Source organism: Zosterops lateralis (genome assembly GCF_965231275.1).
Source record: "Zosterops lateralis genome assembly, chromosome: 28".
Lineage (NCBI taxonomy): Eukaryota > Metazoa > Chordata > Aves > Passeriformes > Zosteropidae > Zosterops > Zosterops lateralis.
Window position 1 is genome coordinate 4,037,966 of NC_139788.1, and position 14,474 is coordinate 4,052,439.

The 14,474-nt window shown below is 47.8% G+C and overlaps 1 protein-coding gene across 1 annotated transcript in view; it reads left to right on the forward strand.

Moving 5' to 3' along the window:
* CSMD2 (CUB and Sushi multiple domains 2) overlaps window positions 1-14,474 on the forward strand; it is a gene marked incomplete at both ends in the record, with an annotated part of 295,395 nt that overhangs the window by 196,470 nt on the left and 84,451 nt on the right. Inside the window, 5 exon segments of the mRNA XM_083879352.1 lie at window positions 4,219-4,357; window positions 5,294-5,481; window positions 7,271-7,459; window positions 8,756-8,872; window positions 12,489-12,704. Of these exon segments, the coding sequence (XP_083735478.1) occupies window positions 4,219-4,357; window positions 5,294-5,481; window positions 7,271-7,459; window positions 8,756-8,872; window positions 12,489-12,704 (849 nt within the window).

The following is a 14,474-nucleotide window of genomic DNA, read 5'->3' on the forward strand; positions in this document are numbered from 1 at the left end:
GGAAAATTGTGTGGTTTGGGGTTTTTAGAGTGGAGATTAATGGGGACAAGATGGAGGATTTAGAGTGGAGCCCTGAGTTCTTCTTCTCCTTTGGCCTCCATCTTCTGATGTGATGGTGGCACAAAGTAGTTTAAGGGGATTGGGTCAAAGTAGAAATGATCCTTTTAGTGTAGGTGATAGATACTGGTATGGAATTGTAAATTATAGACACGTAACCACCCTGGTTTGGCTTGGGAGGGAGCTTAAAACCCACGGGCAGGGACAGCTCCCACTGGCCCAGGCTGCTCCAAACCCTGTCCAGCCTGGCCTTGGACACTCCCAGGGATCCAGGGGCAGCCACAGCTGCTCTGGGAATGCCATTCCAGCCCCTCCCAACCCTCACAGTTTGGGTTCCTTCACCCTTACAGAAAAAGGTGACTCTGACCCTCCTCCCTGCTGGGAGGGGAGTCCTGGCATGGCCTGGGGTGGGAAGGGTGTTAAAAATCCCAAAGGGGAGTCCTGGAATGATTTGGGGTGGGATGGACGTTGAAGATCCCAATGAGGAGTCCTGGGATGGTTTAGGGTGGAAGTCCCGGGATGGTTTGGGGTGGGAGGGGCTTTAAAGATCCCATTTTGCCTCTTCCCATGGGCAGGGACACTTCCACCATCCCACTGTGCTCCTGTCCAGCCCAGCCTTGGGCACTCCCAGGGATCCAGGGGCAGCCACAGCTCCTCTGGGAATTCCACCCCAGCCCCTCCCCACCCTCACAGCCAGGAATTCCTGCCCAATGTCCCCAAATCTCCCCTTTTGCAGTTCAAAGCCATTCCGTGTGTCCTGTCCCTCCATCCCTTGTCCCCAGTTCCTCTCCAGCTCTCCTGGAGCCCCTTCAGGCCCTGGAGGGAGCTCTGAGGTGTCCCTGGAGCTTCTCCAGGTCAACATTCCCAGTCAGCTGAGAGAGAGATCCTTCTCTTGCTCTTCTCTTGCTCTTCTTCTCTTCCTCCTCTTCCTCTTCTCTTCCTCTTCCTCTTCTCTTTATCTTCTTCTTCCTCTTCTTCTTCTTCCTCTTCTTCTTCTTCTTCTTCTTCTTCTTCTTCTTCGTCTTCTTCATCTTCATCTTCTTCATCTTCATCTTCATCTTCGTCATCTTCTTCGTCATCTTCATTTCCATCATCTTCCTCTTCCTCCTCCTCCTCTTTTCCAGATGAACATTCCTGCAGGGACAGAGATTTTTGGGGGGGGATTTTGCAGCCTTTTGGGGTTCCACAATCAGGGTTCTGCCTGTCAGGGTCTCTCTCACACCCCACAGTGTCCAGCCAACACCTTCCAGGATTTTCCACACCTCAGCACAGAGGAGTTTGCAGGGGAGGAAGTTTCAGCTCAAATAATCCTGAGCTCTGATCATTTTCCTTTTTTTTTTTTTTTTTTCTTTTTTTGGTGTGAAATGAACACTGGGGAGTTGTTTTCTTTTTTGTTGTTGTATTCATTTGATGATTTGATGATTAGTTCTTGTTACAACAGGTGTTTTTCTAATAACAATAATAATGAAAAGGTTCTTGTTTGGTGATGACTCAAAGCTTCCCTGCTGCTCCTGCCAGGGAGGGAATGAAACAACAGGGAATGGAAGATCCAAGGTGATGTTTTCTCATCCTGCTTTTTGATCCATGTGAAATAATCTGATATTTCTGTAACGACACAAGTTCTGTCGTTGGGCTCTGGCAGCTGAGAGGCAGAAATTCAGCATTTCCATCTCCTGCCCACAACAGCCAGCCCTGCCATGGGGGGAGCTGGGCTGAATTAAAGCCTTTAATTCACATTTCAAAGCTTTTTTTAGGACTTTCAAGCCTCTCCTCTGGAAAGGAGAAGTGAAGAAGGAGCTCATTAGGGCTGCAGATCTCCCTGTGCCCTGTTCTCAGGGAAGTGATGCCTCGCTCTGCTGTTTGCAGCAATTTGAATAACGAGTGCTGAGCTCTTGAGAAACAGCCCCGGAATATTGAGAAATAATTGGAGTAATTGGCCCTTCATTGCCTGAGCAGCAGGAATTGCAGGATCCCGGCCATTGTCTTTGGGCTTGGAGGAAGGAATCAATTGTCTTCCACAGCTTTTACAGAATCAGGAGCTGGACTTTTGATATTCTTACATAATTTTGCTCCTGACAAAATGTCCTGTTACTTTCAAAGCAGGAGCCTTTAAATTTACATCTTTTTTAAGTGTGGAAGGGAAACATCCATTAAATAATACACTTTTAATCAAGTTTTATATTTGATAACCTTCTGCCTTCTCCTCCTGATCACTCTGGTGATTTCTTTGACTCACCCTTCAGTGTCTGGACATTCTAATTACCCTTTTTAAGCCAAGAGAAAAGCCCAGAGATCTAAAGTCCTGCTCAGCCCTTGAAAAAAAAAAAAAATTAAAAAATTAATGGGAATGAATGAGACAGAGAAAAGGATGGAAATCCTGACAGGAGACGACGCAGCTTTGGGGCAGAAAGGAAAAAATAATTGCTTTGGAGCCAGCTGAGATCAAATTACTTTCATCTGCCACCCTCTAGAGCAGCAGGGGAGCTTTGGGGCTGGGACTGGCACATTTTGGGCACCTCCAGGGTGACTTTGGGGCTGGCCCTGGGTCACTCCTTGGAGGACAAAACCTGGCAGGTTTTTTTTTTGTTTTTTTCCTGAGGGTTGTGGGATTATTTTTTTTGTGCCTCAGACCCAGCGTGTCCTTTTCCCAGAAAAAACACAATAAAGTGCCTGCAGCTCCTGCTGGTGGCACTGGGGAATTAATCTGGAATTAATGCCCTGCTCTGGGGGATGTCCCTGGTGGTAGCGAAGCCATGACTCAATTAGCAGGGCTGGGAGAGATTTTTCTGGCACCTGAAATGCCCAGTGACCTTGCAGTTTCCTCTGCTTTTATATCCAATCATTATTTTACACCTTGAGCAGGGCCCAAGGTCAGCCCTGCTGGCTCCCAGGGGGACGCTCAGGACATTTGGAGCTGAAAAGGCAATTTCTGAGCACTTAATGTTGGTTTTTCCATCTGGCTCTGGTGATTTTGAACAGAAACGCAGGGAAGGGGTTTCATGGCTTGGGGACATCTCAATCCTACAGCTCCATGACATTTTTTCCACCACAATTTCAAAGATGTGACACTCAATGACATGGTTCAATGGTGGCATTGGCAGAGTTGGGCTGGATGAGGCTGAAGGTCTTTTCCCAGCCTGGATAACCCTGTGATTTGTGTCCTCAGTCCTGACATTTTTTTCCCCCCAGTTTCAAAGATGTGACACTCAGGGATGTGGTTCAATGGTGGCATTGGCAGCGTAGGGCTGGATGAGCCTGAAGATCTTTTCCCAGCCTGGATAAATGTGTGATTTTTTCACCCCACTTTCAAAGTTGTGACACTCAGGGACATGGTTCAATGGTGGCATTGGCAGAGTTGGGCTGGATGAACCTGAAGGTCTTTTTCCAGCCTGAATAACTGTGATTTTTTTCCCCCCAGTTTCAAAGATGTGACACTCAGGGACATGGTTCAATGGTGGCATTGCAGAGTTGGGCTGGATGAACCTGAAGATCCTTTTCCAGCCTGGATAACTGTGATTTTTTTCCCCCCAGTTTCAAAGATGGGACACTCAGGGATGTGGTTCAATGGTGGCATTGCAGAGTTGGGCTGGATGAACCTGAAGGTCCTTTTCCCAGCCTGGATAAATGTGTGATATGTGTCTTCAGTCCTGATATTTTTCCACCACAGTCACAAAGATGTGACACTCAGGGGCGTGGTTCAATGGTGGCATTGACAATGTTGGGCTGGATGAACCTAAAGGTCTTTTCCCGTCTGGATAACCCTGTGATTTGTGTCCTCAGTCCGGACATTTTTTCCCCCCAGTTTCAAAGATGTGACACTCAGGGATGTGGTTCAATGGTGGCATTGACAATGTTGGGCTGGATGACGCTGAAGGTCCTTTTCCCAGCCTGGATAAATGTGTGATTTTTTTCCCCCCAGTTTCAAAGATGGGGCACTCAGGGATGTGGTTCAATGGTGGTATTGACAATGTTGGGCTGGATGAGGCTGAAGGTCTTTTCCCAGCCTGGATAACTGTGTGATTTTTTCACCCCAGTTTTGAAGAAGTGACACACAAATGATGTGGTTCAATGATGGCATTGGCAGAGTTGGGCTGGATGAGCCTGAATGTCTTTTCCCAACCTGAATAACTGTGTGATTTGTGTCCTTTTTTGTGTCCCCAGCGCCCTGTGGGGGCCACCTGACGTCCCCCAGTGGCACCATCCTGTCCCCAGGCTGGCCTGGCTTCTACAAGGACTCTCTGAGCTGTGCCTGGGTCATCGAGGCCCAGCCAGGATACCCCATCAAGATCACCTTTGACAGGTGCCCCCAAATTCCCTGGGTTTGGGGTGGTTTTGGGGATTCCAAGATCAACCAGTTAATGTTGTGGTTTAGGTTTGCATGTCCAAGTCATGGCACTGTTGTTTTTTTTTTTTTTTTTTTTTTTTTTGTGGAGGTTTTTACATTTTGCCCAATTTGTTTGGGAGAAAAAGGCCAAAAGCAGGCTTAACTTAGAAGCAAAACCAGATAGATTTAATTAACATACACTAAGAGGAGGGAAAAAAAAAAAAAAGAAAATACATAAAAACCTACACAAATTAATTTTTTAAATAAAACCAACCCTCTCACTAAAAACTGTTCATTTTTCTACAAACAATGCAAAGAAAATGAGCTGCTCCACGTCATGTCCAGCTCTGAGCTCCTCCCCTCTCATTTTTTTTTATTTATGAGCTCCTGGCAGGGAGTTAAAACTCAGCACTGGGGAAGGAAAAATGGGAATTGTTCTGTCTGAACCCCTCCTGCTCATTTTAAATGTTTTAGACACATTTTTGGGGGGCTGAGCTCCCACATATTCCTTGGATGGGGAGGGAGCAGCAGGGAATGCTGAGATTTTTTTGGCTTTCCCTGGATTTCCTGGCAGGGGAGGGCTGTGATAAAATAAATCCAGATATCCTGAAAATTGGGACTCGTGGCAGTGCCAGGAACACCCCAAAGAGCAGAGAGGAGCTGCCACTGCCACCCCTGCTGTGACAGTTGGGGCTCCACGGCTCTTTCAGCTCTGTTTATTTGCTGGGTGACACTTTAGGGCTGGAGAAGCTGCCAGCCAGGTGGGGGTCAGCAGGTGAAGAGGAAAAAAATACCCCAAACCACATTCCAGGTGCCCTGAGGCAGCAGAAAGGACCTTGTGGTGGTTCCAGGACTGAAATCAGAAGAAGGCAACACTGCTGGAGGGTTTAATTTTCCTCCTGTCCCTTCCAGGTTCAAGACAGAGGTGAATTATGACACCCTGGAGGTGCGGGACGGCCGCTCCTACTCCTCACCCCTGATTGGGGTCTACGATGGCACCCAGGTGCCCCAGTTCCTGATCAGCACCAGCAACCACCTCTACCTCCTGTTCACCACGGACAAGAGCCACTCTGACATCGGCTTCCAGATCAGATACGAGAGTAAGGGCGCCATGTCCTGGCATTCCCTGGGATTCCTTGGGATTCCCTGGGGTTCCCTGGGGTTCCCCAGTCTCCAGCAGCACCATGGCCTCCCCCTGGGTCTCTTTCCCCCTGGGTTTCTTCTCCCCCTGAATCTCTTCTCTCCCCTGGAACCCTTCTCCTCCCTGGGTCTCTTCTTCCCCTGGGTCTCCTCTCCCCCTGGATCTCTTTTTCCCCCTGGATTTCTTTTCCCCTGGGTCTCTTTTTCCCCCTGGGTCTCTTTTTCCCCCTGGGTCTCTCCCCCCCTGGGTCTCTTTTCCCCCATACCAGGCACTCACTGCTCAAGGGTTGGGCAGTTTCTGCTTTTCTTGGGGTCCCACACTGGTTTGGCTCAGAAGGGAATTTAAAACCCACAGGCAGGGACAGCTCCCACTGTCCCAGGCTGCTCCAAGCCCTGTCCAGGCTGGCCTTGGACACTTCCCAGGGATGAGGCTTCTCTGGGAATGCCATTCCAGCCCCTCCTCACCCTTACAGAAAAATTTCTTCCCAATATCCCACCCAAATCTCCCCTTTTCCAATCTGAAGCCGTTCCCCCTCTGGTTGGTTGTAGAAGCTTTTTATTTTTTATTTTAGCATCTGCAGGATATTCCTGATTTTAGGAGGCAGAGCTGAGCTCACAGAATTGGAATATCCAGACCTGGATTCCACAGGCCCAACAATCCCATAATATACCAGCTCCTCTCTCCATTTCCTCTCCTCACTTTGGGGATTTTCCTGTCTCCATCTTCTCATTTTGGGATTTCCCTCTCTGCATTTCCTCCTTTAATTTTCAGGATTCCCTCTCTTCATTTCCTCCTCTCACTTTTAGGATTTTCCTCTCTCTGTCTTTTCACTTTTGGGATTTTCCTCTCTCTATTTCTTCCCCTCCCTTGGGGGAATTCCCTCTCCCCATCCCCTCATCTCAGGGATTTTCCTCTCTCCACCCTCTCATTTTGAGGCTTGTCCTCTCTCCATCCTATTATTTTTTTGGGATTTCCCTCTTTCCATTTCCTTCTCTCACACTGAGGATTTTTCTCTCTCCATCCTCTCACCTTGGGGCTTTTCCTCTTTCCATCCTATTACTTTTGGGATTTTTCTCTCTCCATTTCCTCCTCTCATTTTGAGGATTTCCATTCTCTCCATCCCCTCACTTTTTGGATTTCCCTCTCTCCATCCCATCACTTTAAGAATTTCCCTCTTTGGAGGGAGGGAGAGAGGTTTTCCTTCTCTCCATCCTCTCACTCAGGGAATTCCCTCTCCCTTTCCCCCTCTCACTTTGAGGCTTTTCCTCTTTCCATCCTATTACTTTTGGGATTTTTCTCTCTCCATTTCCTCCCCTCATTTTGAGGATTTCCATTCTCTCCATCCCCTCACTTTAAGGATTTCCCTCCCTCCCTCCATCCTCTCACTTTTGGAATTTCCCTCTTTCCATTTCCTCCTCTCACACTGAAGATTTCTCTCTCTCCCACCCATCACTTTTTGGATTTCCCTCTCTCCCTCCCCTCTTTAAGGATTTCCTTCTCTCCCTCCCCTCACTTCAAGGATTTCCCACTCTCTGTCCCCTCACTCAGGACATTCCATTCTCTCCATCCTCTCACTTTTAGGATTTCCTTCTCTCCCTCCCCTCACTCAGGGCATTCCCTCTCTCCCTTTCCCCTTCTCACTCCAGGGATAACCCCCAATTTCAGGAATGATCCCCTGGTAGTGCTGGGCTCCCCCTGACCTGCCCAGTGCCCGTTTTGGGTTCTCTGACCCTGCCGTGTGTCCCCAGCGGTGAAGCTGCAGTCTGACCACTGCCTGGACCCCGGGATCCCTGTGAACGGGCAGCGCCACGGGAACGATTTCTACGTGGGAGCCCTGGTGACCTTCAGCTGTGACCCCGGGTACACCCTGAGTGACAGCCAGGCCCTGGAGTGCGAGCCCAACTTCCAGTGGAGCCGGCCCCTGCCCAGCTGTGAGGGTGAGGAAACCTCTGCACGCCCTTCCCGTACAGACCCACTGCCAAGGCAGCAGCTGGAAACCTCTCAGAGCTTTTAATCAATGTTTTTTGGTAGATTTTGGTGGGTCAGTCCATGGATTTTGACCAAGAAAACCCAGTTTGGGTTGATTCGGTTTGGGCTGATCAGTGTCTTTTATTGGATTTTCCTGTGTTTCCTTTTTCCTCCCATCTTGGGAAAGATTCTGGATTATGGAACTCTTTCTCTCATTGAACTCTTTCTCCTTTCTTTTGTTGGATTTTGGTGGGTCAATCCATGTATCTTGTTGGATTTTGACCAAGAAAACCCAGTTCGAGTTGATTGGGTTTGGGTTGATTTGGTTTGGGTTGATCGGTGTCTTTTGTTGGATTTCCCTGTATTTCCTTTTTTCCTCCCACCTTGTGAAAAATTCTGGAATGTTGAACTCTTTTTCACTGCCAAAGCAGCAGCTGGAAACCTCCCGGAGCTTTTAATCAATGTTTTTTGGTAGATTTTGATGGGTCAATCCATGAATTTTCTTGGATTTTGGTGGGTCAGTCCATGTGTTTGGATGGATTTTGACCAAGAAAACCCAGTTTGGTTTGATTCGGTTTGGGTTGATCACTCTCTTTTGTTGGATTTCCTTGTGTTTCCTTTTTTCCTCCCACCTTGTGAAAGATTCTGGATTGTTAAACTCCTTTTCATTGTCAAAGCAGCAGCTGGAAACCTCCCAGAGGTTTTTAATCAGTGTGTTTTGGTAGATTTTGATGGGTCAATCCATGGATTTTGTTGGATTTTGGTGGGTCCATCCATGGATTTTGATGGATTTTGGTGGGTCAGTCCATGGATTTTGTTGGATTTTGGTGGGTCAGTCCATGGATTTTGATGGATTTTGGTGGGTCAGTCCATGGATTTTGATGGATTTTGGTGGGTCAATCCATGGATTTTGGTGGATTTTGACCAATAAAACCCATTTTGGGTTGATCAGTCTCTTTCGTTGGGTTTTCCCATTGGGTCTTGGTTTTCTGTTTTCCTCCCAGCTTGTGAAAGATTCTGGATTATTGAACTCTTTCTCACTGCTGGAAAGCTCCCAGAGGTGTTTCATCAATATATTTTGGTAGATTTTGATTGATCCATGGATTTTAATGGATTTTGACCATTTGGGGTTGATTTGGTTTGGGTCGATCAATGTCTTTTGTTGCATTTTCCTCTGCTGGCTTTTGGTTTTCCTTTTTCCTCCCAGCTTGTGAAAGATTCTGGATTATTCAAATCCTTTTCTCCTTTTTTTTGTGTGTTTTTAGCTCTCTGTGGGGGCTACATCCGTGGCTCCAGTGGCACCATCCTCTCCCCAGGCTTCCCTGATTTTTATCCCAACAACTTGAACTGCACCTGGACAATAGAAACATCCCATGGGAAAGGTGAGGGTTGTTTGTTTTTTTTTTTTTTCTGAGTATTTTTCTTCTTCTGAATTTGTTCACCTTAGAAGTTTCAGAAAATTTTTTTAGGGTTTGGCTTATATTTTTTTTTTTATTCTTTACACTACTTAGGATTTTTTACACTTGGGTTTACTTTGGGGTCAGCAGTTTCATCAGCCCCTCCAGAAATCTCAGCTTTGGAGAGCTTGGAGAGGGCTGAGGGTGGTGGGCAGAAATGGGAGAGAAACTACTCCAAAAGAAAACAAAAAAAGAAACTTCCCCCAAAAGTGGGATCCAAAAGTTCCTCTCAGGAGTATTGATCCCATTGTCCCTGGACAAAATCCAGAGAGTTTTGATGTCACTTCATCATCCTTTTAAAGTGGAGAAGGGGAAATTCTTGTCATCAAACAGGAGGCTTTGTGTTATCTCCTGTTCCAGACCTTGTGCCCTTATCCTGTGTAGGAGCATCTGTGGATGGCAGGGATGGGGAACTCTGCAGAGCTGGGATATTCTGGAATATGTGGGTTTATTGCAAGGGTTGTGGGTAAAAACGGCCTTTTGCCTTCAGCCACCAGCCTGGGCTGGAGGGAACCCCAAAGAGAGAACAAGAGGGTGAGAGCTGAGAGAGGAGGGAGCGAGAGAGCAAGGGCAGGGTCAGAGTGCAGGGGAAGAGAGCAGGGAAAAGAGAGCGAAGTCCTTGTTCCAATCCATTCTATCTCCTTTTGTGATGAATATTCTAATTTACAGTGACCAACCAATACAAGACACAAAATCCTATAGAATCTCCACACAGCCTATAAGAACTGCTACATCACCATGTTTTATATTTTAAACTCTAAAAACAACTCTTTAGACTTTTCTGTTTTGCTGCATTGACCTTTGGATCCCTCAGCCAGCAGAAACGTCTGGTTTAATCTAAAGGGATTCTCCTCCAGCTGCCCAGGCTGTTGTTTTCAGGTTATAGAGTAACTAAACTCAGTATTCTACAACTCAAATTAAGCTTCCATTTCTATTTCGATTATAGGTTTTATATTTTCAGAATCTTTTGCTAAGCAATTATATTTATAAGGTTTCCCTGATTCATCTTCCCCAACAATCCTGAAATCAGGATGTGGATGGATAAACATCCAGATATCCTAAAAATCATGTCCCTGTCACAAAAAAGGGATCTGCCCCTCCTGAGGGATTTATAGAGCTCCTTCCCTCTGAGTTTTTTTTGGGAACATCTCCCACATGAGTCTTGGAATGACCCAAACTGCTCCAACAATTCTTGTCCTGTCACACTTTATGGACTCCCAGGCTCTGCAAGTGGACTTTAAAAGCAGCTTAATTTTAAAGGTATTTAAATGCCTAAAGAGGGGCCATTATTTTTAATCTCACTGCTTCAAAGTGATTTCTCTCCCCCTCTAATTTGTTTTGCTGTTTCTTCTGCGGAGAACTGGGGGAGACAAAAAAAATAAAATAAAATAAAATAAAGCCCAACCTTGTGTTTGCAGAGCTGTTTTGTGCCACAGTAAATTGCAGACCAGAGCAAAAGGTTTAACTGGTCACAAATCCTTTAAAATGAGTTTATAATTAGCCCTTTTTTGCTGCAGTTCCACAGCCCCTCAGTGCTGGAGGAGCCTCGTGTCCTCTTGGAGTTTTTTACCTTAAAAAGCCTCGAGATTTTTACCTTAAAAAACTTGGAATTTTGGGCGTGTTCTCCAGGATAACCGAATTATTTTTGTGTTGATTCCAGAGGGGTGATGTTATTTCTGTTTCCTTAGGCTGGGTTTGCTAAAGCTGAGGGTATAAATTTGCTGTCAGGGGAGAGAATTCAAGTCATTTTGCATTTCCCCCACTTGCATCCCAGTTTTCAGGTCAGATCTATTTCTGGTTCGTGCTTCTGGTGGAAACAACAAACATTTGGGAACTCTTGGAAGTTTCCTGCTTTTGTGGAATTTTGCAAGGGCAGGGGGGAAAGAGTGAGACTAAAAATGCTCTTCACAGAATGGATATAAAGAAGGAATTATCAAGCTTTGGGTCGTAAAAGTCCTTCTGGGACACTGAAGGTGCTGCAGAGGGATCAGGGTTGGGATGATCCCACAATTCCTTCATTCCCAATCCCATGGGAAAAGCTCCTTCTTGGTTTCCAGCCCCTCTGAGCTTCACCTCTTGGAAGGGAAGAGCAGCAAACCTTGGAGAGAGCCAGGGATAAATGGAATATTCAGCTGCAATTTGATGCTCTGGGGTTGCATATTGGATCTCCAAAGGTTTTTTATTTTTTCCCTGATCTCCAGAAATTAAGAGGGAATGGGCAATGGGGAGGAGAATCTTCCTCCAGGCTTTATTTGCAGGTTTCCTGCTGTTTTTTGGGAATGCAGAGCCACCCCTCGGGGTGTGAATTATTGTGTTCAATGAAATAACCTGGCCAAGCCAAGCAGGGGTGTCTCCCAAAACCCAAACCCCATCCTTGGGAGGTGTCTGTGTCTCTCCAGGGGGATTCTGAGCTGGATAAATCCCAATCCCACACGAGCAGGGGTTCAGGAGCCTGCCCTGGATGCTCCAGGAGCCAGGATGGAAAAATCCATCTAAATGCAAAGAGGCTTTTTTATTGCCTGGCATCTCCTTGCCTTGTTAAGTCGCTGTGACAACGCTGTGACAGAGTTCCTGAGCTCAGCTCCTGCCCCTGCTCTCTCACTGCCATTTTTTTGTTGATTTTTTTTTTATTATTATTATTTATTTTATTATTTCCAAGCTGGAATTATTTTCCGGAGAATGAGTGTTTCTAATGGTGTTTGAATTTCCAGCATGAAAAATCACCTCGCTGGAGGCTCCTGCAGGAGCCTGAAGTGCTTCCCATTGTGTGTCTGGAGGTGTGAAGGGGACTTTAAGTAATCCATTACTCCTCTCTGGCTCATTTACAAATGCAGCAAGGTCACAGCCTTCTCCCCGAATCTTTCAGATCCTTCAAATTGAATTTGGGAAGAAGAGGCAAAATAGTTTTGCCGTGTTTGGCCGGGATTTCCGTGCCTGGAGCTGCTGTGGGGTTTATTTTGGGCAAGGAAAGGGGAATAAAAGGAGGGTTTTTTCTTAAATCAAGCTGGCCTAGGGGAAGGTCTCCCTTCCTGTGTTGGGGGGATGGAATAAGACAATTTTTAAGGTTGTTCCCACCCAAATCATTCCATGAGTCTTTGATTCAGCCCATGATGGGAAGGTCCTTGCAGCTGCACCACTGACACACTCCTGGAAAAGCCTCTCTGACCTTGAGGCTGGGCTTCAATCCTGGTTTTCTAGGCAGGAATTCCTTCTGGAACACTCTTGTTTCCGAGCCCTCCCAGCCCCAGCCTTGCTGCTCTTGCTCTCCATTTAAAAGCCAACACACTGTGATAATAAAAGGCTCCCCTGGGCTGCTCCTCAGCCACTGCTCCGTCCCTGGAGCAAGTTTGTGTCACCCCTGACAAGGACACAGGAGCCCAACATTTCCCGGGCCTGGTACCACACCCATCCTTTCGGGTTTTTACTTATTTCATCTCTACCACAACAAAATCCAGGATTGCAGTGTGGGCTGGCAGCAGGGGCTGGACACTGGGCACACTGTGGGATGACTCCACCTGTGGTTTTCCCCCCTTTTTGCCAGGTGTGTTCTTCACCTTCCACACGTTCCACCTGGAGAACGGGCACGATTACCTGCTGATCACGGAGAACTCCAGCTTTGCCCAGCCCCTGCAGCAGCTGACGGGCTCGCGGCTGCCGGCCCCGCTCAGCGCCGGCCTCTTCGGGAACTTCTCGGCCCAGATCCGCTTCATCTCCGACTTCTCCATGTCCTACGAGGGCTTCAACATCACCTTCTCGGGTGAGAGCGCTGCCCGAAGGCTGCCTCCTGTCCCCTTCTTATTCCTCCTGTCCCTTTCTTATTCCTTCTGTCCCTTCCTTCGTTCTTTCCCGTCCTTCTTCCATCTGTCCCTTCCTTCCTTCTTTCCCTTCAGAATCAGATTCTGATTCTGATTCTTTCCCTTCCTTTTTTTCCTTCCTTCCTTTTTTCCCTCCCTCCCTTCCCTTCCCTTCCCTTCCCTTCCCTTCCCTTCCCTTCCCTTCCCTTCCCTTCCCTTCCCTTCCCTTCCCTTCCCTTCCCTTCCCTTCCCTTCCCTTCCCTTCCCTTCCCTTCCCTTCCCTTCCCTTCCCTTCCCTTCCCTTCCCTTCCCTTCCCTTCCCTTCCCTTCCCTTCCCTTCCCTTCCCTTCCCTTCCCTTCCCTTCCCTTCCCTTCCCTTCCCCTCCCTTCTTTCTCTCCCTCTTTCCCTTCCCAGAGCAGCTGTGTCTGTCCCTGGATCCCTGGCAGTGTCCCAGGCCAGGCTGGGCAGGGTTTGGAGCCCTCTGGGACAGTGGGAGGTGTCCCCATGGCAGGGGTGACACTGGATGATCCCTGATGTCCCTTCCCACCTCGACCACTCCAGGATTTTCACACACACCTGGCACATCCCAGGCCAGATTTCCATCATCCCACTGGCATTTCCAGGGAACTGGAAAATGCATTTTTCCCTGGCTGGGCTGGCTCAGTCGCTCTGCTGTGGTACCACATGGGAACCCCCTCCTGCTGCACCCAGCAGGGCTCACAGGGATCCACATTTTCCTGACTCCAGGAGTCAGGAGGAGGCTGAAGGAAACAATTCCTGCCCGGAGAAGTTCCAGCAATCCCATGCTGAGCCGTGCTTGCTAAACCATCTCAGTGATGGTGGCTTTGAGTGGGTGTGGTGCTCCAAAATGCAGATTTGTCAAAGGAAATCCTGATTTTCAGCAGCTGTCGGTCAGAAGGAGCTGTGGGGACCTGGAGAGGGACCCAAAAAAGGGAGATGTGGCAGTGCAGGGCAGCTCAAGGCTGAAGGGCACGAGGTGTTTGACTCCTCCAAACGACTCCCCAGTGCTCCCATTGCAGGGAATGTCACTCTTTGCTGCCTGAGTGCCCCAGAGGCCGTTCTCTGCAGCAATCAGGGAAGGACAGGAGCTTTATTGCACTGCTGCTGCCCTTCCCTCTGTCCCTGTGTCCTTCCCAGTTCAGCACCCAGGGAAGGAGAGAAATTCCCATTTTTCCTGTGGAGCTTGGTCTGGCACCCTCCCTGACGGGCAGAGCTGTTGCCATAGATGCAGCTGAAACCTGGCTCCCAGTGCCTTTGTTCCTGGCCTCTGAAGTCAGGGATTTGAATGTGGAAACCAGTCAGAAAATTTCCAATTAACTCCCATTTTGATGAGGGGAAAATGGCTTTTTGCCTTTCAAAAGCTCGCCTCTAATTATAACTCTCATTTTCAGTGTATTTCAAGGCTTCTTTCCTATCTTGGAAAGCAAAAACGGGAGTCAGTTCTATTTTTAGCTTCCTTTACATATATATACGTTAATGTACAGGCTTTGGACTTGGAGATTTTTCCAGAAACACCCTCAAAAGAGTTTTCCTTCAAGCTGGTTTGGGGTCAGAGACGTGAGTTTGGCCAAAATCCTACGTGACCTTTCTGGGAGCAGCAGCTTCAGAGTCCTCCTGCATTCCCTGGGCAGGATCATCCATTTCCAGGATTAGAAATGGAGAGGGAGCAGGAATCCCACCCAGATCAATCCATCCTCACTGGGCTGCAGCA